Here is a 22,389-nt window from a genome sequence, read left to right on the forward strand (position 1 = left end):
CTACAACTGTAAGGGTACAGCCTATTGGCTACCGTCTACAACTGTAAGGGTACAGCCTATTGGCTACCGTCTACAACTGTAAGGGTACAGCCTATTGGTTCTACTGTCAGCCTAAAAAACTGTAAGGGCACATCCTATTGGTTACTGTCTAAAACTGTAAGGGTACAGGCTTAATGTTCACTGTAAAACTGCAGGCTTAATGTTCACTGGAAGTTGCACAAAATTCTCCCAAGGTTCAAGTTTTCACTCACAAGACAAACATTTTTCTCAGCGCCCCACTTCAAGACCTCTTTACTGAGAAATGTGTTGTTTTTTATCATTGTGTTTGTGTATTTTCTTGGTGTATTTCCTATGCTGCTGTGAAATTGGTAATTGTTGTGTAATTGTTAAGCTGCAGGGCTCCCTTGTAAAAGAGACCTTGGTCTCAATGGGACTTCCTGCTAAAATAAAGGTTCAATCAAAATGAATAAGCTCTGGATCCGATGAGACTCACAGGTCCTCTCCGGTGGCTGTTCACAGTGAAGTCAGGACAGAACAGCAGGTCGGCCATGGCCAGGAGCAGAGACTCAGCCAGTGGACGAGCTCCATCATCATCCATCTCATCTGTCTGTGAAGGAGGACAGGAGACAGGAGGACAGGGGACAGGAGGATGGAGTGGACAGGAGGATGGAGTGGACAGGAGGATGGAGTGGACAGGAGGATGGAGTGGACGGAAGGATGGGGTGGACAGGAGGATGGGGGGCAGGAGAATGGAGGGGACAGGAGGATGGAGTGGACAGGAGGATGAGGGCACAGGAGAATGGAGGGGACAGGAGGATGGGAGGGACAGGAGGATGGAGTGGACAGGAGGATGGAGGGCAGGAGAATGGAGGGGACAGGAGGATGGAGTGGACAGGAGGATGGAGGGCAGGAGAATGGAGGGGACAGGAGGATGGAGGGGACAGGAGGATGGGGGGCAGGAGAATGGAGGGGAAAAGGAGGATGGAGTGGACAGGAGGATGAGGGCACAGGAGAATGGAGTGGACAGGAGGATGGGAGGGACAGGAGGATGGGGTGGACAGGAGGATGGAGTGGACAGGAGGATGGGGTGGACAGGAGGATGGGGGCACAGGAGAATGGAGTGGACAGGAGGATGGGAGGGACAGGAGGATGGGGGCAGGAGGATGGGAGGAACAGGAGGATGAGAGGGTGGGGGGCAGGAGGATGGGGGACAGGAGGATGGGAGTGTGGGGGACAGGAGCATGGGGGACAGGAGGATGGGAGGGACAGGAGGATGAGAGGGTGGGGGGCAGGAGGATGGTGGGACAGGAGAATGGGAGCATGGGGGACAGGATGATGGGAGGGACAGGAGGATGAGAGGGTGGGAGGCAGGAGGATGAGGGGACAGGAGGATGAGAGGGTGGGAGGCAGGAGGATGAGGGGACAGGAGGATGAGTGGGTGGGAGGCAGGAGGATGAGGGGACAGGAGGATGAGAGGGTGGGGGGCAGGAGGATGAGGGGACAGGAGGATGAGAGGGTGGGGGCAGGAGGATGAGGGGACAGGAGGATGAGAGGGTGGGAGGCAGGAGGATGAGGGGACAGGAGGATGAGAGGGTGGGGGTGCAGGAGGATGAGGGGACAACATTAAATCCCTCTACACTTTGTTACCCTCTATAGTGAACAGAAACATCTTCGGAAACAGCACTGACAATGACTTTCATTTTCATGTTATTTTCATTCTGATGAAAAGTAAACCCAGAAACTTCTGAATGAATTGTTTGTCAAAGCATCTCTGAATGTCTAATGAGGAACTAGAGTTCTACTGAACTTTTAGGAATCTAGTTCCTCTTATCTTCCCATGTAGGAAGAAACAAATGTAATCAGGAGAGGTAGAATATGCACCTGGGAGATGTGTTTTTCTCTCATCATCATGATGTATTTCTGTGTTGTGTTCATTAGGCAGCTGATGGAAGAACTACCAGGGACTACCTACACTTGTCCAATAAGAAATACCATCTACTGGAATGAGGAAACTAATTAGTCAGATGAATGAAGTATTTAATTTTTTTTTGTTATCAACAGAAGCCAATTTCCTCCCACATATCCACCAGTCTCACTTGGCTGCAGTGCAGAGGGACTACAGACATCTAAGACTCATTCATGTTGAGATGACAAATGAACAGGACTGGTATTTTTTACTAACATCTTCCATGAAGCGTTTGTAAAATGGAACAGTGGGTAGAGTCTGTCTAGCCTGGTCCCAGATCTGAGACCAGGCTAGTATCTGTGGAATATGGGACAAAACACTGGTGCTTGCAGCAGCTACAGTATGTGGGTGTTAGCTGCAGTAAGAGGTTAGCCTACACTGATCTGCCCCATTTCAAATCTTACTGCGGGCATTATAATAAGGGTTTACGGTCATTTGAGCCAGTTTACTACAGCAGGAACATAATCCTGCAGCAACAGGAAATGTGAGTTATTATGTGGATTAGAATTAATGGACATGTTTGTAATGGTTGATATATTTTTCATAAGGGAAAATCAAGTCAGAAATTTGCAAAGTGGAAATTTCAGAAGCCTTTTAAACCACAAATACACTAAAAATAAAACATTTACTGCATTGAAAAAAAGTTATTCTGCAACAGGGTGATCAAATTAAGATCTTACATCTGTGCTGTAAGTGTATCTTAAACCCTAGCCAAATCTACACACAGTATACTCCTATGTTTTACTCCCACACACCCACCGCCCACTCCCCACAGCTCTTCTAGCACCAGACACAGTGGACCAGAAGATATCCCTACACTCACCACAGCTCTTCCAGCACCAGGCACCGTGGACCAGAAGAAGCCCCTCCAGTCTTGGTCCTCAAAGATGTAGGGGAGGATGCGGGTCAGCATACGACTACAGTTCAGAACGATCTGTTTCTCCTTCTCCGAGGGGCATCCTGACTCTGCTGCCTGCACCAGCTTCTCTACGGCCTGGGGGAGAGATGGCCTTGGTGTTATAAATACAGCTTGGGGGAGAGATGGCCTTGGTGTTATAAATACAGCCTGGGGGAGAGGTGGCCTGGTGGAGAGATATGGCCTGGGGGAGAGATGGCCTTGGTGTTATAAATACGGCCTGGGGGAGTGATGGCCTGGGGGTGAGATATGGCCTGGGGGAGAGATATGGCCTGGGGGAAAGATGGCCTTGGTGTTATAAATACGACCTGGGGGAGAGATGGCCTGGTGGAGAGATGGCCTTGGTGTTATAAATACGGCCTGGGGGAGAGATGCCCTGGTGGAGAGATATGGCCTGGGGGAAAGATGGCCTTGGTGTTATAAATACGACCTGGGGGAGAGATGGCCTGGTGGAGAGATATGGCCTGGGGAGAGATGGCCTTGGTGTTATAAATACGGCCTGGGGGAGTGATGGCCTGGGGGAGAGATATGGCCTGGGGGAGAGATATGGCCTGGTCATTTTCTGGTAGTACCTCTCTGTTCCACTCTGTTTTCTTTCATGCTGTGCCTACAGAACACAACCATGATGTTACAGAACACAGCCATGATGTTACAGAACACTGCCATGATGTTACAGAACACAGCCATGATGTTACAGAACACTGCAATGATGTTACAGAACACTGCCATGATGTTACAGAACACAGCCATGATGTTACAGAACACTGCCATGATGTTACAGAACACAGCCATGATGTTACAGAACACAGCCATGATGTTACAGAACACAGCCATGATGTTACAGAACACAGCCATGATGTTACAGAACACAGCCATGATGTTACAGAACACAGCCATGATGTTACAGAACACTGCCATGATGTTACAGAATACATCCATGATGTTACAGAACACTGCTATGATGTTACAGAACACTGCCATGATGTTACAGAACACAGACATTATACAATGGGTGGGTCTAATCCTGAATGCTGATTGGTTAAAACCGCATTCTAGCCGGTGTCTATTCCATAAGTTACTACCTGTCACGCCCTGGTCGTAATATATTGTGTTTGTCTTCATTTATTTGGTCAGGCCAGGGTGTGACATGGGTTTATTGTGGTGTGTTTTGTCTTGGGGTTTTGTGGGGTGTTGGGTGTGTGGCTTAGTGGGGTTATCTAGCAAAGTCTATGGCTGTCTGGAGCGGTTCTCAATCAGAGGCAGGTGTGTATCGTTGTCTCTGATTGGGAACCATATTTAGGCAGCCATATTCTTTGAGTGTTTTGTGGGTGATTGTTCCTGTCTTTGTGTTTGCACCAGATAGGGCTGTTTCGGTTTTCACATTTCATTATTTTGTAGTTTCTTCATATTTAGTTTTTTCCTTCATTAAAATATCATGAATCATCATCACGCTGCATTTTGGTCCGACTCTCCTTCTCCACAAGAAAGCCGTTACAGTACCGGCTAAATCTGACGTTAAAATGCCTATTTACTCTGTTCCATCTGACTGTGCAATCCACTGTCTCATCAGCCCAGCCAAGCAATTTATCAACTTGATCTCTACTATAAAAAGCATCTAGACGTTATCTCACATTTCTTTATGGCTAACATTTAGTTTACAACAGTGGAGATTTGTATAAACCTTGTCTGTCTAGCTGACATTTGAAACATTGTTTCTTTATTCAAATTCGATCTCCAGTTGTCCCACTGTAATGAACATGTTGGGAGTCGGGACAAGACAGACAGGCAGGCAACGTTTCTCAGCCAGTCAAAATCATGAATCAGCATCATCTTTATAGATATATACAAAGACATGTCAATTGAAAACAGGTCAAACAAAATGAAGTGCAGCTAGTTTGCAGTCCTTCCAGCTTTAGTTTGATGTGATTGTGTGAGCTGTGTTGTTGGCTCGCTCCTCTGAACAACAGTGTCCTGAAAAGTGAGCACATTTTATATGCCAGGTGAAATTGCGCATCATTAGCTTATTGCTATGGATGTCTCTAGTTAAACTCGAAAACAGCTTAAACAAATGCAAATGCAGCTACTTTGCTGTTATTCTGGCTGCACTTTTTGATGTGACTATAAGTTAGCCATAGTTGGCTAGCTAGCGAGCAAGAGATAAGAACGTTGCCAGCCAGTCTGTCCTGTTCCATTAGAGTCCCCCTGCCCCCACAGTCTGTCCTGTTCCATTAGAGAGCCCCCAGCACCAACAGTCTGTCATGTTCCATTAGAGAGCCCCCAGCACCAACAGTCTGTCATGTTCCATTAGAGAGCCCCCCAGCACCAACAGTCTGTCCTGTTCCATTAGAGAGCCCCCAGCACCAACAGTCTGTCCTGTTCCATTAGAGAGCCCCCAGCCCCAACAGTCTGTCCTGTTCCACTAGAGAGCCCCCAGCCCCAACAGTCTGTCCTGTTCCACTAGAGAGCCCCCAGCCCCAACAGTCTGTCCTGTTCCATTAGAGAGCCCCCCCTGTCCAGTCCCCATTAGAGAGCCCCCCAGCCTGTCCTGTTCCATTAGAGAGCCCCCAGCCCCCACAGCCTGTCCTGTTCCATTAGAGAGCCCCCAGCCCCAACAGTCTGTCCTGTTCCATTAGAGAGCCCCCCAGCCCCAACAGTCTGTCCTGTTCCATTAGAAAGCCCCCCAGCCCCAACAGTCTGTCCTGTTCCATTAGAGAGCCCCCCCCCACAGCCCCAACAGTCTGTCCTGTTCCATTAGAGAGCCCCCAGCCCCAACAGTCTGTCCTGTTCCATTAGAGAGCCCCCCAGCCCCAACAGTCTGTCCTGTTCCATTAGAGAGCCCCCTGTTCCAGCCCCAACAGTCTGTCCTGTTCCATTAGAGAGCCCCCAGCCCCAACAGTCTGTCCTGTTCCATTAGAGAGCCCCCAGCCCCAACAGTCTGTCCTGTTCCATTAGAGAGCCCCCAGCCCCAACAGTCTGTCCTGTTCCATTAGAGAGCCCCCAGCCCCTGTCCTGTTCCATTAGAGAGCCCCCAGTCTGTCCTGTTCCATTAGAGAGCCCCCCAGCCCCAACAGTCTGTCCTGTTCCATTAGAGAGCCCCCCAGCCCCAACAGTCTGTCCTGTTCCATTAGAGAGCCCCCAGCCCCAACAGTCTGTCCTGTTCCATTAGAGAGCCCCCAGCCCCAACAGTCTGTCCTGTTCCATTAGAGAGCCCCCAGTCTGTCCTGTTCCAGCCCCAACAGTCTGTCCTGTTCCATTAGAGAGCCCCCAGCCCCAACAGTCTGTCCTGTTCCATTAGAGAGCCCCCAGCCCCAACAGTCTGTCCTGTTCCATTAGAGAGCCCCCAGCCCCAACAGTCTGTCCTGTTCCATTAGAGAGCCCCCAGCCCCAACAGTCTGTCCTGTTCCATTAGAGAGCCCCCAGCCCCAACAGTCTGTCCTGTTCCATTAGAGAGCCCCCAGCCCCAACAGTCTGTCCTGTTCCATTAGAGAGCCCCCCCCAGCCCCAACAGTCTGTCCTGTTCCATTAGAGAGCCCCCAGCCCCAACAGTCTGTCCTGTTCCATTAGAGAGCCCCCAGCCCCAACAGTCTGTCCTGTTCCATTAGAGAGCCCCCAGCCCCAACAGTCTGTCCTGTTCCATTAGAGAGCCCCCCAGCCCCCATTAGAGAGCAGTCTGTCCTGTTCCATTAGAGAGCCCCCCCAACAGTCTGTCAGCCCCAACAGTCTGTCCTGTTCCATTAGAGAGCCCCCAGCCCCAACAGTCTGTCCTGTTCCATTAGAGAGCCCCCAGCCCCAACAGTCTGTCCTGTTCCATTAGAGAGCCCCCAGCCCCAACAGTCTGTCCTGTTCCATTAGAGAGGGTCTGTCCCCCAGTCCCCAACAGTCTGTCCTGTTCCATTAGAGAGGGCCCCCAGTCCCAACAGTCTGTCCTGTTCCATTAGAGCCCCCCAGCCCCAACAGTCTGTCCTGTTCCATTAGAGAGCCCCCAGCCCCAACAGTAGGTCTGTTTTGTTTCTGATAGGCAGTTTATAAAGGAAGCAGCGAGTCAGAGACGGGAAGGGAGGACGCCTTGCTTCTTTCCTGCATCCAGGAGCAGCGGGCCCTGAGTCCCTGACAGACGCCTCTGCCAGTCAGCCAGCTACTCAATAAAAGCTGTTTCAGAACAATATCTCTGTGGAATGCACTTGATGTTAGTACAGCTTGCATCCAGTACCTAAAATAAATGTGTTTAGTCTTAGTGTGTATCTGAACAGTTTTTGTAGGTTTCCCAGACAGATTAAGCCTAGTCCAGTTCTAAAAAACATTCTCAGTGGAGAATCTCTATTGAAAGATCTTTTCAGTCCATGAGTATAGGCTTAATCTGTGTCTGAGAAACCTTTCTGGTTCATCTGCTGCAGCCCAGTGCAGTTCTACTTCCATAACATCCTCCTCATCATCTTTCTACCTTATAGCAGAGGGTTGCCAGATTGGAGGGGGACTCCTCCCGAACAGCTCGGATCTCTGCGGCTGGCACCAGGGCAAAAACATCCTGCACAGTGGTGGCAGTGTCAGCCCAGAACTGGTCCCAGAAGGCATCGTCTGTGGCCTCCACTGGCTGTGGAAAATGCATGTATCTGCTTTTAGACTACATTTCCCACCACCCATTGGGCTCGTCTAGGCTTGCTCCAATCTGACTAATGATAACCTATTACATTGGGTGTAGAAACAGCATGTATAGCAGTGTCATAGAAAGCAATAGGGTAATGTAATATAATGAATATCAAATCACACAACAAATGCATTCAGAATCAACAAATATATCAGATTGGAGCAAGAGGGCTAGAATAATATAAATAAACATATCATGAGAATAATGTCACCTCATTCTAATAACTAGGTTTCATGTCAACACAAGTTAGCAGATGGGGCAACATAACAACCTATCTCTTCCTAATTGCCGTTAGTCTATACAGCAACAGGAAATATGAGCTGCTCTAATCTCTGCACATAACAGAACACCTGCCACATCTGTGGGCGGTGGGAGAAAGGACCCTACGTCATTTGACCATCGAATAAGATATGCGTTATCGGTGATCTATAAGAATCCAAATCAAAAAATGTAACATTTTAAACAAGTAGTCTACTTGGCTAAAAACTATGCTGCCGGTTTCTCATGTCGCCGATGATAAGGTCTGCAGAAGGGCGTTATGATCATGCACAGTGAATAGACATTGACTATTAAACAACGAAAAGGGGGTGTTTGTGTATGGTAAAGGTTTATGAGCCCACTTTTCATATAACATAGAAACCTAAATGCAAAATAGAAACACCCCAGAATAACAATAGGACAGGATAAATCATATGAGAGTTTTAAAACAGTAGCGTGTCACTGCTATCACTGCGGGGGATTTGATTATAACCTAACATAACGCATGATCAAATACGCCAAGCATTTCATGACGTGCGGGACAATATTTTTTTTAAAGAAACATCTCAATATAGACCTATGCATTAAACATCGACGGACTATATGCAGACCCTATCTTTTGTTTTCCAATAGAGCACTTATCCGTCCTAGTGATATACAACCAGCTAGTGCGCTCTTTCTGTGATCGCTATTTATACTGATCAATTATTTTCCTATTACTCAGCGTTGGCCTATAATAAATATTTCAAAGGTACCCAACCTGTGTTTTGGTTGTCAGCTGTATTACTGCTTTCCTGAAGTTCAGTTTAGAATCGGTGTTACCCATTTTGATATTCCTTTATATACTACAGCGTTGTTGATGCCGTGAATCCCTACTAATCTTGTTCACCTCTTTCCTCCGCTTGAGTCACTCGCGGAGGCGTTTTTACGTCACTGGTTGGCTAGCCTTTTACACTGGGCTCTAAACTTCCGGGTTCTTCAAGAGTACAATAATCACTATGCTTATCATAAGGTCAAATGTAATACATATTATACAGGGAACCCTTGTACCTAGTATAATATCATAATAATTTAGGGTTATCTCTTTAAAAATATATTAATGGAATGCAATGTTCAATACAATCGGGGTTTTATTCTATACAATCTCTTTGATTGAAATCACTGTTATAATATTGATATAATTGGTTACAATATGCATAAATGTAACAATAAGATATTGTAAATTGTATCGATCATTGAATGAGTGTCTGTACTGGTTGTAGACGGTACCGGAAACAGCGACACCATGTGGTTTCTCCTGTCAGCGTTCTGTCTGTACTGCGCAGTCGCGGTGTCATGTAAACAGCAGAGGTTCGTGAGCTAGCTAACCAGCTACATAGATGTTAGGGCGTTGATACCGGCGATATTGTTCAAATGTAGCTTTCAATCAATATATTTGTCTTTCTTCACCACACATCGCATTGTCTAGCAGGATAATCTGACCTGTGAGACCCTTATCTACACCGAGGATACCTCCTTTTGTTGTTTTGATCAGTGATACGAGAAGGCTAACGTTACTGTAGCTAGCAAGTTAACGTTAGACAGCATAGTTTGGGTCCTTGCAACGTTGAGCTTCAAAGCTCGAATGTAAGGGCGGGTTTCTTTCTCTTACATTGTTTACATGTTAGCTAACTTTAGATAGATATCAACCTAACGTGACCTAATTGCTAGCTTAGTTATAGTCTATATATAGTCTGTCAACTATAGTTTTGCTAGCCATGATTTGACTTCGAAAACAGCAGGTATACCATTGTGATATTATTGATTTGGTGCTTTGACAGTTTGGTCGTTTCTAGCTAAACAGCTTAGCTGGTAATAAAGTAGTTCAAATGTCATGTTTGGGTGAGGTTGCCAAGTGTCTGTCCCTTTGTTAGTTAGCTATATATTCGACACGCTGGTTTCATGGCACTTAAAATACCAACATAATGTATTTTAGCAGGCTTGTAACAACTGTGTGGGACACTCGCTAGATCGCTAATTAATTAGCTTGCTGGGCCGTAAACGTAATCAAACTGTGAGGAGCCTAGGCCGAAAACAGGGACTGTGAAAAACAACTCGTCACTGCAGCCTAACGTTATATTGCCCACGACACGTAAACCAGCTGCAAGGCTTGTCATTAGGACAATACAATCAATACATGTTAACTGAAAACAGGTGAGTTCGTTGCATTATTTATCTGCATGCTACTTGCACCGTCGGGCATGTATATTGTATCTTAGATTCTAATGCGTTTGTCTTTCAATCCCTTATAAGGAAACGCCAGCGGAATGGTGGGGAAGAGGAGAATGGCCAGCTGGTGCCTAAGGCCAAACGGTTGAGCAGAGGAGCTAATCCCCTCTCTCCTGAGCTGGGCCTGGATGCCTGGGACTCGGAGGTACGTACGAGCGCCAATGACAAGAGACATTACATTGTCAATATTGTGTGAATCCCCCCAACAGTACATTGTCAGCTAGGGGTAAAGGCAGCCTTAGTGTCAGCCTACTCTTAGGCCTACCTTCCCTTCCTGTACTTTCACTAACAGTGCCATTAGGCCTACCGCTGTTCAGCTAGGGGTAACGGCAGCCTTAGTGTCAGCCTACTCTTAGGCCTACCTTCCCTTCCTGTACTTTCACTAACAGTGCCATTAGGCCTACCGCTGTTCAGCTAGGGGTAACGGCAGCCTTAGTGTCAGCCTACTCTTAGGCCTACCTTCCCTTCCTGTACTTTCACTAACAGTGCCATTGGGCCTACCACTGTTCAGCTAGGGGTAACGGCAGCCTAGTGTCAGCCTACCTTCCCTTCCTGTACTTTCACTAACAGTGCCATTAGGCCTACCGCTGTTCAGCTAGGGATAACGGCAGCCTTAGTGTCAGCCTACTCTTAGGCCTACCTTCCCTTCCTGTACTTTCACTAACAGTGCCATTGGGCCTACCACTGTTACACTTGAGACGTTGTTAAAATGGTTAACCTACTGTGTGTGTTATTGTCAACAGGTCGTCAGACACTGAATGAGGAAACCATAGTCAGTCAGTCAGTGTTTTTGCTAATGCTTGAATGCCACTATCTCCTCATCCAGTTGTCCAACAGTGAGAGCAGAGGGATTAGCAGTCCGGACCATGCGGTGGGGAGCAGCAGCAGTAGCCAGTGTGCTCTGGACAGCCTCAGTGGGGCCCAACCCTACGCCCCTGGCCCATGTAGTCCCCTCAGCTCGGCTCTCTCCTCAGAGCTAGCTGACCCCACTAACCTGGTCTCGTACCATCAAATCAACCGCATCCTACGAGAGGCCCACTTTGAGAGTCTGCAGTGCCGAGGCCACCCCAGAGATGCATGATGATTTCCCCCCATTCCAGCCATGCCTCTGGGGCAGGAGAGGACCGACCACAACCTGGGCATGTCCGGAGCATTACATGGTGGATCACTCACTCAGCTCTACTACCCCTCTACATCTCCTGTTTCCATAACATCACAGCAGCTCTATGCTGTCTGCATATCGTTGGATGGAGACTAGCTAGTCCAGGCCTGCTGTATTATTGAAACTTGGCAATCCGTTTAGAATGTAAAAGAAACCTGTTCATATTGTTGGCAATAATAACTCTTTGATCCAATTGGGAAAATCCTGACCTCTTTTTGTTGTTCCAGACCAGTCTGGGTTACATGCTGCATAGTACCAGTCTGGGTTACATGCTGCATAGTACCAGTCTGGGTTACATGCTGCATAGTACCAGTCTGGGTTACATGCTGCATAGTACCAGTCTGGGTTACATGCTGCATAGTACCAGTCTGGGTTACATGCTGCATAGTACCAGTCTGGGTTACATGCTGCATAGTACCAGTCTGGGTTACATGCTGCATAGTACCAGTCTGGGTTACATGCTGCATAGTACCAGTCTGGGTTACATGCTGCATAGTACCAGTCTGGGTTACATGCTGCATAGTACCAGTCTGGGTTACATGCTGCATAGTACCAGTCTGGGTTACATGCTGCATAGTACCAGTCTGGGTTACATGCTGCATAGTACCAGTCTGGGTTACATGCTGCATAGTACCAGTCTGGGTTACATGCTGCATAGTACCAGTCTGGGTTTGTACCATTTTTTGAGAGAGAAATTGGAGGGGCTGCAGGAACTTCATGTCTGTACAGGGTTACTAGGGTTTGTGGTCTGTGTAGGGGTTGCTGGGGTTTTGGGTCTGTGTAGGGTTTACTGGGGTTTGGGTCTGTGTAGGGGTTACTGGGGTTTAGGGTCTGTGTATGGTTTACTGGGGTTTAGGGTCTGTGTAGGGGTTACTGGGGTTTAGGGTCTGTGTATGGTTTACTGGGGTTTAGGGTCTGTGTAGGGGTTACTGGGGTTTAGGGTCTGTATGGTTTACTGGGGTTTAGGGTCTGTGTAGGGTTTACTGGGGTTTGGGTCTGTGTATGGTTTACTGGGGTTTAGGGTATGTGTAGGGGTTACTGGGGTTTAGGGTATGTGTAGGGGTTACTGGGGTTTAGGGTATGTGTAGGGGTTACTGGGGTTTAGGGTCTGTGTAGGGGTTACTGGATTTGGGTAGTCATAAACTGAATGAAATCTGCACTATGAAGGTTACGGTGTACTGTACATGAATCAATAACAGTGAAGATTTGTTTGCTTCCGCACTGTACAGGGGGCTAACAATCACCTACTTTAACTATCCAGGGTTTTGTTTATTAGGTACCAAATGGACTGAAAAAGGGGAATGAATGAAGTTGTCCATAAAGATCATTTGTTTAAATTTTATTTCACAATGTTTTATTACAGTGTGTCCTACTGAACAGTGCCCTACTGAACAGGACCACAGGTCATAGTGCAACTTAATCAGGAAAATGTTCACCTACACCAGTAACGAAGAAGGGACCTTGGATCTGACTGAGCTTGTATAAAAATGCACTGTAACCTCTGTTTTGTGACCTGTTTTTGTGGGGGTGCTTTGCACACAGCTTTACTACCCAAACACCTCTTATCAAGAAGACCTTCCCTCAGCCCGGACTTGTTAATAGTGTGGTTGAAGCCACTGAAACTGGCCTAGCTGCAAAACAAACACACTTGAATCCAGCTGGATGTTTACTGTGTGATCCAGTCTGAATCCAGCTGGATGGTTGCTGTATGATCCAGTCTGAATCCAGCTGGATGGTTACTGTGTGATCCAGTCTGAATCCAGCTGGATGGTTACTGTTTGATCCAGTCTGAATCCAGTTGGATGTGTGATCCAGTCTGAATCCAGCTTGATGGTTGCTGTATGAATCCAGCTGGATGGTTGCTGTATGATCCAGTCTGAATCCAGCTGGATGGTTGCTGTATGATCCAGTCTCTGTGAACATCCAGGTATTTAAAGCACCGACCATAAGGCTGTGTGTTTTCACAGGCCCCTTTCCCCCAAGTTGGATTTGCTGTCCTCTTTGTGGGGGAGGAGCACAACTGTCCCTCTTTCAGTCAAGACTAAGTTTAGTGTTATATCAGAAAATGTGGTTTATTTTTATCATTATTTTTTGTATTAAGAATTTCTACATGACATCTTACCTGCCATTGAAATTTTGGATTTGATTTAGTTTTTTTAAATTCACCTACATTTGAAAATAAAGATGTTTTGAAACAGGTTTGTGTTGTATCTTTGTACCTTAGCCTGAATATTCAATAGAGACGTGTCCCCTTTGACATTTTTTTAAAAATTGAACCTTTATTAAAATATTGTATAAAACAATGAGATACTTTAATGAGATATGACCTGTGTTAGGCTCTGCAGCCCAATGTTAATTAGATATGACCTGTGTTAGGCTCTGCAGCCCAGCGTTAATGAGATATGACCTGTGTTAGGCTCTGCAGCCCAGCGTTAATTAGATATGACCCGTGTTAGGCTCTGCAGCCCAGCGTTAATTAGATATGACCTGTGTTAGGCTCTGCAGCCCAGTGTTAATGAGATATGACCTGTGTTAGGCTCTACAGCCCAGTGTTAATGAGATATGACCTGTGTTAGGCTCTACAGCCCAGTGTTAATGAGATATGACCTGTGTTAGGCTCTACAGCCCAGTGTTAATGAGATATGACCTGTGTTAGGCTCTGTTAATGAGATATGACCTGTGTTAGGCTCTGCAGCCCAGTGTTAATGAGATATGACCTGTGTTAGGCTCTGCAGCCCAGTGTTAATGAGATATGACCTGTGTTAGGCTCTGCAGCCCAGTGTTAATGAGATATGACCTGTGTTAGGCTCTGCAGCCCAGTGTTAATGAGATATGACCTGTGTTAGGCTCTGCAGCCCAGTGTTAATGAGATATGACCTGTGTTACTCTGCAGCCCAGTGTTAATGAGATATGACCTGTGTTAGGCTCTGCAGCCCAGTGTTAATGAGATATGACCTGTGTTAGGCTCTGCAGCCCAGTGTTAATGAGATATGACCTGTGTTAGGCTCTGCAGCCCAGTGTTGAGATATGACCTGTGTTGGGCTCTGCAGCCCAGCGTTAATGAGATGTGACCTGTGTTAGGCTCTGCAGCCCAGTGTTAATTAGATATGACCTGTGTTAGGCTCTGCAGCCCAGTGTTAATGAGATATGACCTGTGTTAGGCTCTGCAGCCCAGTGTTAATGAGATATGACCTGTGTTAGGCTCTGCAGCCCAGCGTTAATGAGATATGACCTGTGTTAGGCTCTGCAGCCCAGCGTTAATGAGATATGACCTGTGTTAGGCTCTGCAGCCCAGCGTTAATGAGATATGACCTGTGTTAGGCTCTGCAGCCCAGCGTTAATGAGATATGACCTGTGTTAGGCTCTGCAGCCCAGTGTTAATGAGATATGACCTGTGTTAGGCTCTGCAGCCCAGTGTTAATGAGATATGACCTGTGTTAGGCTCTGCAGCCCAGTGTTAATGAGATATAACCTGTGTTAGGCTCTGCAGCCCAGTGTTAATGAGATGTGACCTGTTAGATGAATGGTGTTGAAAGATCCCTTTAATGAGATGTGACCTGTTAGAGGAATGGTGGTGAAAGATCCCTTTAATGAGATATGACCTGTTAGAGGAATGGTGGTGAAAGATCCCTTTAATGAGATGTGACCTGTTAGAGGAATGGTGGTGAAAGATCCCTTTAATGAGATATGACCTGTTAGAGGAATGGTGGTGAAAGATCCCTTTAATGAGATATGACCTGTTAGAGGAATGGTGGTGAAAGATCCCTTTAATGAGATGTGACCTGTTAGAGGAATGGTGGTGAAAGATCCCTTTAATGAGATATGACCTGTTAGAGGAATGGTGGTGAAAGATCCCTTTAATGAGATATGACCTGTTAGAGGAATGGTGGTGAAAGATCCCTTTAATGAGATGTGACCTGTTAGAGGAATGGTGGTGAAAGATCCCTTTAATGAGATATGACCTGTTAGAGGAATGGTGGTGAAAGATCCCTTTAATGAGATATGACCTGTTAGAGGAATGGTGGTGAAAGATCCCTTTAATGAGATGTGACCTATTAGAGGAATGGTGGTGAAAGATCCCTTTAATGAGATATGACCTGTTAGAGGAATGGTGGTGAAAGATCCCTTTAATGAGATGTGACCTGTGTTGGAGGAGGAGCGCTGAAAGATCCCTTTAATGAGATATGACCTGTTAGAGGAATGGTGGTGAAAGATCCCTTTAATGAGATGTGACCTGTGTTGGAGGAGGAGCGCTGAAAGATCCCTTTAATTAGTCCCATCATTGTCTTGTCTCAGACCCGTTTTAAACAGATGCCATACATTAATGCATCCCACGTAACCAGGGCTACCTCCTCCTGGAAGTCCTCAGTACCAGTGAGCGTGTCTAAAATGTCCTATGCTTCCCATGTCCTCATAAGGAAATGATGGATGTGTCAATGATAACCCATGATTAGTTATCTGTTGGGAGGACAGTTGGTGCCCTAGGATGTGTTCATTAGGGCATGCAACGTAAATCATTTTGCAACAGAAAATGACAATTTCTTAACAGAAAAGTCCAGGTAGTCCCTGCTTAGGCCTCCTAGGCCATGCCTATAACTCATTATCATTTCTGCTAGAAAACAGACATAGGACTTCAAACAAGAGAGGCAAGTGTATTAGCCCTCTTTTTCAACACACACGATGGCCTTGAGGAGAATTTAGTCCTGAGCGGGAAAGCTAATTTATCCTATAGGCCTGGGCAAACCGAAACAATATATTTAAATATTTAATTTACTTTGATTTTTCCAGAACAGTTCCAGCAGCTATGGTAGATGGATAACTAGGCCAGCTCAGTTTAGCCCGGCTTGGGATGATTTGTTTCGGTATGGCCCTATAGTGTGAAATTGAATCAGGTGTTCCATTTCTAAAACAAGCATCACATTCCATTTAAGCTTGTGCTTATCTATTCAGGTGCTAATTCATGTAGTCATGTGGCAAAATGCTCACATCCAAGCATCTTGAATAAAACATCTAGTACGTCTTTTATTGAATTAAAGACCTTATTTAGAAAGCAATGTCATTTATTTGGACAATGAAAACGATAAGGAGTGTCCTGGCTGATTGCCAGTGTGGTAAATGACAAACTGATACAGGAAGCTAAGGAATAGACAGGCCATAGAGAAGGAGTGTGTGTGTGTGCGCACGCGTTAACCTTCACTCTTTCTTTAGCAAGGCAGGCTAGACCAGACAGTGTTTATTTCCTGGCCGTCTCTGAGGAATGTCTCGTCAAAGACAAACATTACACCCTTGATCCCTGTTCACACATTGATTATTGAACAGCACTAATGTTCATCACCACTAGATGGTGACAGACTCTGAGAATTAAATCAAGTAGCTTGGAACGGAAAGACTTCCTGTATGAATGATTTCAACTCTGTGAGAGTCAGAGAATTCTTGGTTTGTGATGATGCACTTTAATAAGAATGCACTGAATCGACTACATATATTTGCTTAGAATCCCTGTTCACACACACATACACCCATCTAGTGGAGGAGGCTGAGGGGAGGACAGGCTCATAATAACGTCTATACATCCCATCACATATACCAGTGGAGGAGGCTGAGGGGAGGACAGGCTCATAATAACGTCTATACATCCCATCACATATACCAGTGGAGGAGGCTGAGGGGAGGACAGGCTCATAATAACGTCTATACATCCCATCACATATACCAGTGGAGGAGGCTGAGGGGAGGACAGGCTCATAATAACGTCTATACATCCCATCACATATACCAGTGGGGAGGCTGAGGGGAGGACAGGCTCATAATAACGTCTATACATCCCATCACATATACCAGTGGGGGAGGCTGAGGGGAGGACAGGCTCATAATAACGTCTATACATCCCATCACATATACCAGTGGGGGAGGCTGAGGGGAGGACAGGCTCATAATAACGTCTATACATCCCATCACATATACCAGTGGGGGAGGCTGAGGGGAGGACAGGCTCATAATAACGTCTATACATCCCATCACATATACCAGTGGGGGAGGCTGAGGGGGCTCAGGACAGGCTCATAATAACGTCTATACATCCCATCACATATACCAGTGGGGGAGGCTGAGGGGAGGACAGGCTCATAATAACGTCTATACATCCCATCACATATACCAGTGGAGGAGGCTGAGGGGAGGACAGGCTCATAATAACGTCTATACATCCCATCACATATACCAGTGGAGGAGGCTGAGGGGAGGACAGGCTCATAATAACGTCTGGAACGGAGTGAATGGAATGGCATCACACATGGAAACCATGGAAACCATGTGTTTCAGTTATTTGATACCATTCCAGCTACTCCTCTCCAGCCATTATTATGAGCCTGTCCTCCCTAATTAAGGCGCCACCAACCTCCTGTGACACACGCACAGCACATAAAGGTGGGTGTCTGTGATGAGTGGCCAATATTATTCGTGCAGAGGGGAAAGAGGTAGTTCAAATGAACTGTCCTTGTTCTGGGTTCGATGTATATGCACACATTCATACATGTTTTACTATGGCCAGCAGAATCTGGGTTAGGGCCAATTCCTTGTTTTCATTTTGTCCTCTGCAAAAACATCTCCAACTCCAAATCAGTCAAAGGAATTGAACTCCAAACAGTTCATTGGAATATTTTTACCATGGTTTTGTTGGTGAAATGTCATTATTTCTCTTTGAAGTCAAAGATTTTGCCTCCATTAGCAAGACTTCTAGACATGTTGAGAGACATGGTCTGGCTCCCATATCGTCTGTCCACGTAGAGCTGCGACAGACTGTGGTGGTGGGAGACAGAGAGTTTATCTAGTCACCCTCCCTCTCTATGCAAGACCGGGGTGAAATGTGTTTGGGCAGCTGTTTCTGTTGGCTGGCATGAGATGGTCATTGGGCTGGAATATACAGCCCTGGGTCTCCCATCTACCATACTGGCCAACACAAACATCTGCTCTACCCTCCCAATACACACACAGACAAACAGACAGACAGGCAGGCAGGCAGGCAGACAGACAGACAGACCACACCCCCCCCCCCATCATTGCAGAGTAAAGTAAGCAAACGGCCCCCCCACATGTTCTATAGTGTACTGTCTGTGTCTTCAGTGGTAATGCTCCCTCCAGCCAATCTTGAGTGCTGAGTTACCAGCAGCCTGAGCCTCAGTGTGCTTGGGTCAGTGTCTGTGACTTTATGGTCTCTCCCTAATCAATTTCACAAAAATGCAATAGAGACAATCTACAGTAGACTGTTTTCCAAGCGGAGCAAAGCCCACAGTCCAGGCTCTCTGCTAATCAATCACAATAAAAGTCCACCCCCGAAGGGGGAAGAAAAGCATGGTGGACCTTTTTGTTTCACAGTGTTCTGGCTGAATCGTCGACCAGACAGCTTATCTCATCCTCTGTGTATGTTCAGACATTCTTGGTGTGATATAGTTTGATGTTAAATGTTTTGAGATTTTCAGGACCAAGACCCCCACTCCAGAGAGCCGGTCCTTATTCTAGGCAAGCAGAACTGTAGGGTTTATACAGGAGATCTGTAGTGGTGTATACAGGATGTGTGTATAATGGATGTTTAGGAGTGGCTGGCTAGAACATGAACTCACAGCACCAGTATATAGGTTGCTGTTTAAAAGGGCCTATGAGGTGAATTGGAACAGTGCTGCTCTTAGTGACCTGCACTCAGGCCTATTAGTCAGTCCTTCTGACAACGGCAGCCAGACTGCAGCTCCAACCACCTCCCATCGTATCTCTAGCCACACTGATGACCTGCCACACTGATGACCTGCCACACTGATGACCTGCCACACTGATGACCTGCCCCACTGATGACCTGCCCACTGACCCTGCCCCACTGATGACCTGCCCCACTGATGACCTGCCCCACTGATGACCTGCCCCACTGATGACCTGCCCCACTGATGACCTGCCACCACTGATGACCTGCCACACTGATGACCTGCCCCACTGATGACCTGCCCCACTGATGACCTGCCCCACTGATGACCTGCCACACTGATGACCTGCCCCACTGATGACCTGCCACACTGATGACCTGCCACACTGATGACCTGCCACACTGATGACCTGCCACTGATGACCTGCCACACTGATGACCTGCCCCACTGATGACCTGCCCCACTGATGACCTGCCACACTGATGACCTGCCCACTGATGACCTGCCCCACTGATGACCTGCCCCACTGATGACCTGCCCCACTGATGACCTGCCCCACTGATGACCTGCCACACTGATGACCTGCCACACTGATGACCTGCCACACTGATGACCTGCCACACTGATGACCTGCCACACTGATGACCTGCCACACTGATGACCTGCCACACTGATGACCTGCCACACTGATGACCTGCCCCACTGATGACCTGCCACACTGATGACCTGCCACACTGATGACCTGCCCCACTGATGACCTGCCCCACACTGATGACCCTGCCACACTGATGACCTGCCCACACTGATGACCTGCCCCACTGATGACCTGCCCCACTGATGACCTGCCACACTGATGACCTGCCACACTGATGACCTGCCACACTGATGACCTGCCACACTGATGACCTGCCCCACTGATGACCTGCCACACTGGTATGTTTCATCAGGAGAGGAGTCCTATGGTTGGCTCCTCTCACAACAAGACCCCATAATGCCTGGCTCCTCTCACAACAAGTCCCCATAATGCCTGGCTCCTCTGACAACAAGACCCCATAATGCCTGGCTCCTCTCACAACAAGACCCCATAATGCCTGGCTCCTCTGACAACAAGACCCCATAATGCCTGGCTCCTCTCACAACAAGACCCCATAATGCCTGGCTCCTCTCACAACAAGACCCCATAATGCCTGGCTCCTCTGACAACAAGACCCCATAATGCCTGGCTCCTCTCCCAACAAGACCCCATAATGCCTGGCTCCTCTCACAACAAGACCCAATAGTGCCTGGCTCCTCCCACAACAAGACCCCATTATGCCTGGCTCCTCTGACAACAAGACCCAATAGTGCCTGACTCCTCTCACAACAAGACCCCGTAATGCCTGGCTCCTCTCACAACAAAACCCCATAATGCCTGGCTCCTCTCACAACAAGACCCCATAATGCCTAGCTCCTCTCATAACAAGACCCCGTTATGCCTGGCTCCTCTCCCAACAAGACCCCATAATGCCTGGCTCCTCTCACAACAAGACCCAATAGTGCCTGGCTCCTCCCACAACAAGACCCCATTATGCCTGGCTCCTCTGACAACAAGACCCAATAGTGCCTGGCTCCTCTGACAACAAGACCCCATAATGCCTGGCTCCTCTGACAACAAGACCCCATAATGCATGGCTCCTCTGACAACAAGACCCAATAGTGCCTGGCTCCTCTGACAACAAGACCCCATAATGCCTGGCTCCTCTGACAACAAGACCCAATAGTGCCTGGCTCCTCTCACAACAAGACCCAATGGTGCCTGCTACCGAGGTGCAATTTGTTGCATTTGGACCATAGCTGTCAGGAAGAGATATGCCCTCACTTAAATAGCCGCTCGTAATCTCCTCCATCTCCCTGTTTTACCGTAATTGAACCCACGGGCCACCAATGCCATCAATGGCTGAGCTCATAGCCAAATTAACAAAACCTGTGCCAGGCCCAAATGCTTGCCCAAATTAGAGCTAAGGGCTTGCCTTGTGTGACTGTCTGGACTCTGTCCAGCATGGTGTGACGTTCTAGACTCCAGCATGGTGTTACTGTCTGGACTCTGTCCAGCATGGTGTGACGTTCTAGACTCCAGCATGGTGTGACGTTCTAGACTCCAGCATGGTGTTACTGTCTGGACCCTGTCCAGCATGGTGTGACAGTCTAGACTCCAGCATGGTGTGACGTTCTAGACTCCAGCATGGTGTTACTGTCTGGACTCTGTCCAGCATGGTGTGACGGTCTAGACTCCAGCATGGTGTGATGGTCTAGACTCCAGCATGGTGTGATGGTCTAGACTCCAGCATGGTGTGATGGTCTAGACTCCAGCATGGTGTGATGGTCTATACTCCAGCATGGTGTGATGGTCTAGACTCCAGCATGGTGTGATGGTCTAGACTCCAGCATGGTGTGATGGTCTAGACTCCAGCATGGTGTGATGGTCTAGACTCCAGCATGGTGTGATGGTCTAGACTCCAGCATGGTGTGATGGTCTAGACTCCAGCATGGTGTGATGGTCTAGACTACAGCATGGTGTGACGTTCTAGACTCCAGCATGGTGTGACTGTCTAGACTCCAGCATAGTGTGACGGTCTGGACTCAAGCATGGTGTTACTGTCTGGACTCTGTCCAGCATGGTGTGACGGTCTAGACTCCAGCATGGTGTGATGGTCTAGACTCCAGCATGGTGTGATGGTCTAGACTCCAGCATGGTGTGATGGTCTAGACTCCAGCATGGTGTGATGGTCTAGACTCCAGCATGGTGTGACGTTCTAGACTCCAGCATGGTGTGACTGTCTAGACTCCAGCATAGTGTGACGGTCTGGACTCCAGCATAGTGTGACGGTCTGGACTCCAGCATAGTGTGACGGTCTGGACTCCAGCATGGTGTGACGTTCTAGACTCCAGCATGGTGTGACTGTCTAGACTCCAGCATAGTGTGACGTTCTAGACTCCAGCATGGTGTGACTGTCTAGACTCCAGCATGGTGTGACGGTCTAGACTCCAGAATGGTGTGGGAGACCATAATAAGAACCATATCATAACAACAACACATCCTGCAGAAAGCTAACAAAGCACACCGTAGATATTAAACACATTTATCATGTCTGTCAGTAGTCACTCAAGTGATCTGTTCAAAGTCTCTCTCTCTCTCTCTCTCTCTCTCTCTCTCTCTCTCTCTCTCTCTCTCTCTCTCTCTCTCTCTCTCTCTCTCTCTCTCTCTCTCTCTCTCTCTCTCTCTCTCTCTCTCTCTCTCTCTCTCTCTCTCTCTCTCTCTCTCTCTCTCTCTCTCTCTCTCTCTCTCTCTCTCTCTCTCTCTCTCTCTCTCTCTCTCTCTCTTGAGGTCAGAGACACTGAGGTCAGAGACATCTCATCTCCACATCCATTTTTCACTTTCTTCCCTCTGCCATGGTTCTCTCCTTCTTTTCAACTCTCTCTCTCTCTCTCTCTCTCTCTCTCTCT

The 22,389-nt window shown here is 47.5% G+C and overlaps 2 protein-coding genes across 5 annotated transcripts in view; one reads left to right on the top strand and one right to left on the bottom strand.

The window, feature by feature from the left end:
• Positions 1-8,695, bottom strand: part of LOC124000005 (protein HID1-like) — a 36,200-nt gene extending 27,505 nt beyond the window's left edge. Inside the window, exons 1-4 of the mRNA XM_046306075.1 lie at positions 8,546-8,695; positions 7,324-7,473; positions 2,790-2,960; positions 494-607 (exon numbers count right to left, since the gene is read on the bottom strand). Of these exons, the coding sequence (XP_046162031.1) occupies positions 494-607; positions 2,790-2,960; positions 7,324-7,473; positions 8,546-8,611 (501 nt within the window). The 5' untranslated portion in view covers positions 8,612-8,695. The remainder of the gene's footprint in view (positions 1-493; positions 608-2,789; positions 2,961-7,323; positions 7,474-8,545) is intronic.
• LOC124000004 (protein FAM104A) overlaps positions 1-13,414 on the top strand; it is a 14,721-nt gene extending 1,307 nt beyond the window's left edge. For 2 of the 4 annotated variants that reach the window (XM_046306074.1, XM_046306072.1), the window contains exon 3: positions 10,880-13,414. In XM_046306074.1, the coding sequence (XP_046162030.1) occupies positions 10,880-11,134 (255 nt within the window). In that variant the 3' untranslated portion in view covers positions 11,135-13,414. Of the gene's footprint in view, positions 1-9,098; positions 9,979-10,077; positions 10,199-10,879 lie in introns of those variants that run through there. The other 2 variants (XM_046306073.1, XM_046306071.1) reach the window with 2 other exon arrangements.
• Positions 13,415-22,389: the final 8,975 nt, after the last annotated feature.

Source organism: Oncorhynchus gorbuscha, linkage group LG16 (assembly GCF_021184085.1).
Source record: "Oncorhynchus gorbuscha isolate QuinsamMale2020 ecotype Even-year linkage group LG16, OgorEven_v1.0, whole genome shotgun sequence".
In the NCBI taxonomy this organism is placed as follows: Eukaryota; Metazoa; Chordata; class Actinopteri; order Salmoniformes; family Salmonidae; genus Oncorhynchus; species Oncorhynchus gorbuscha.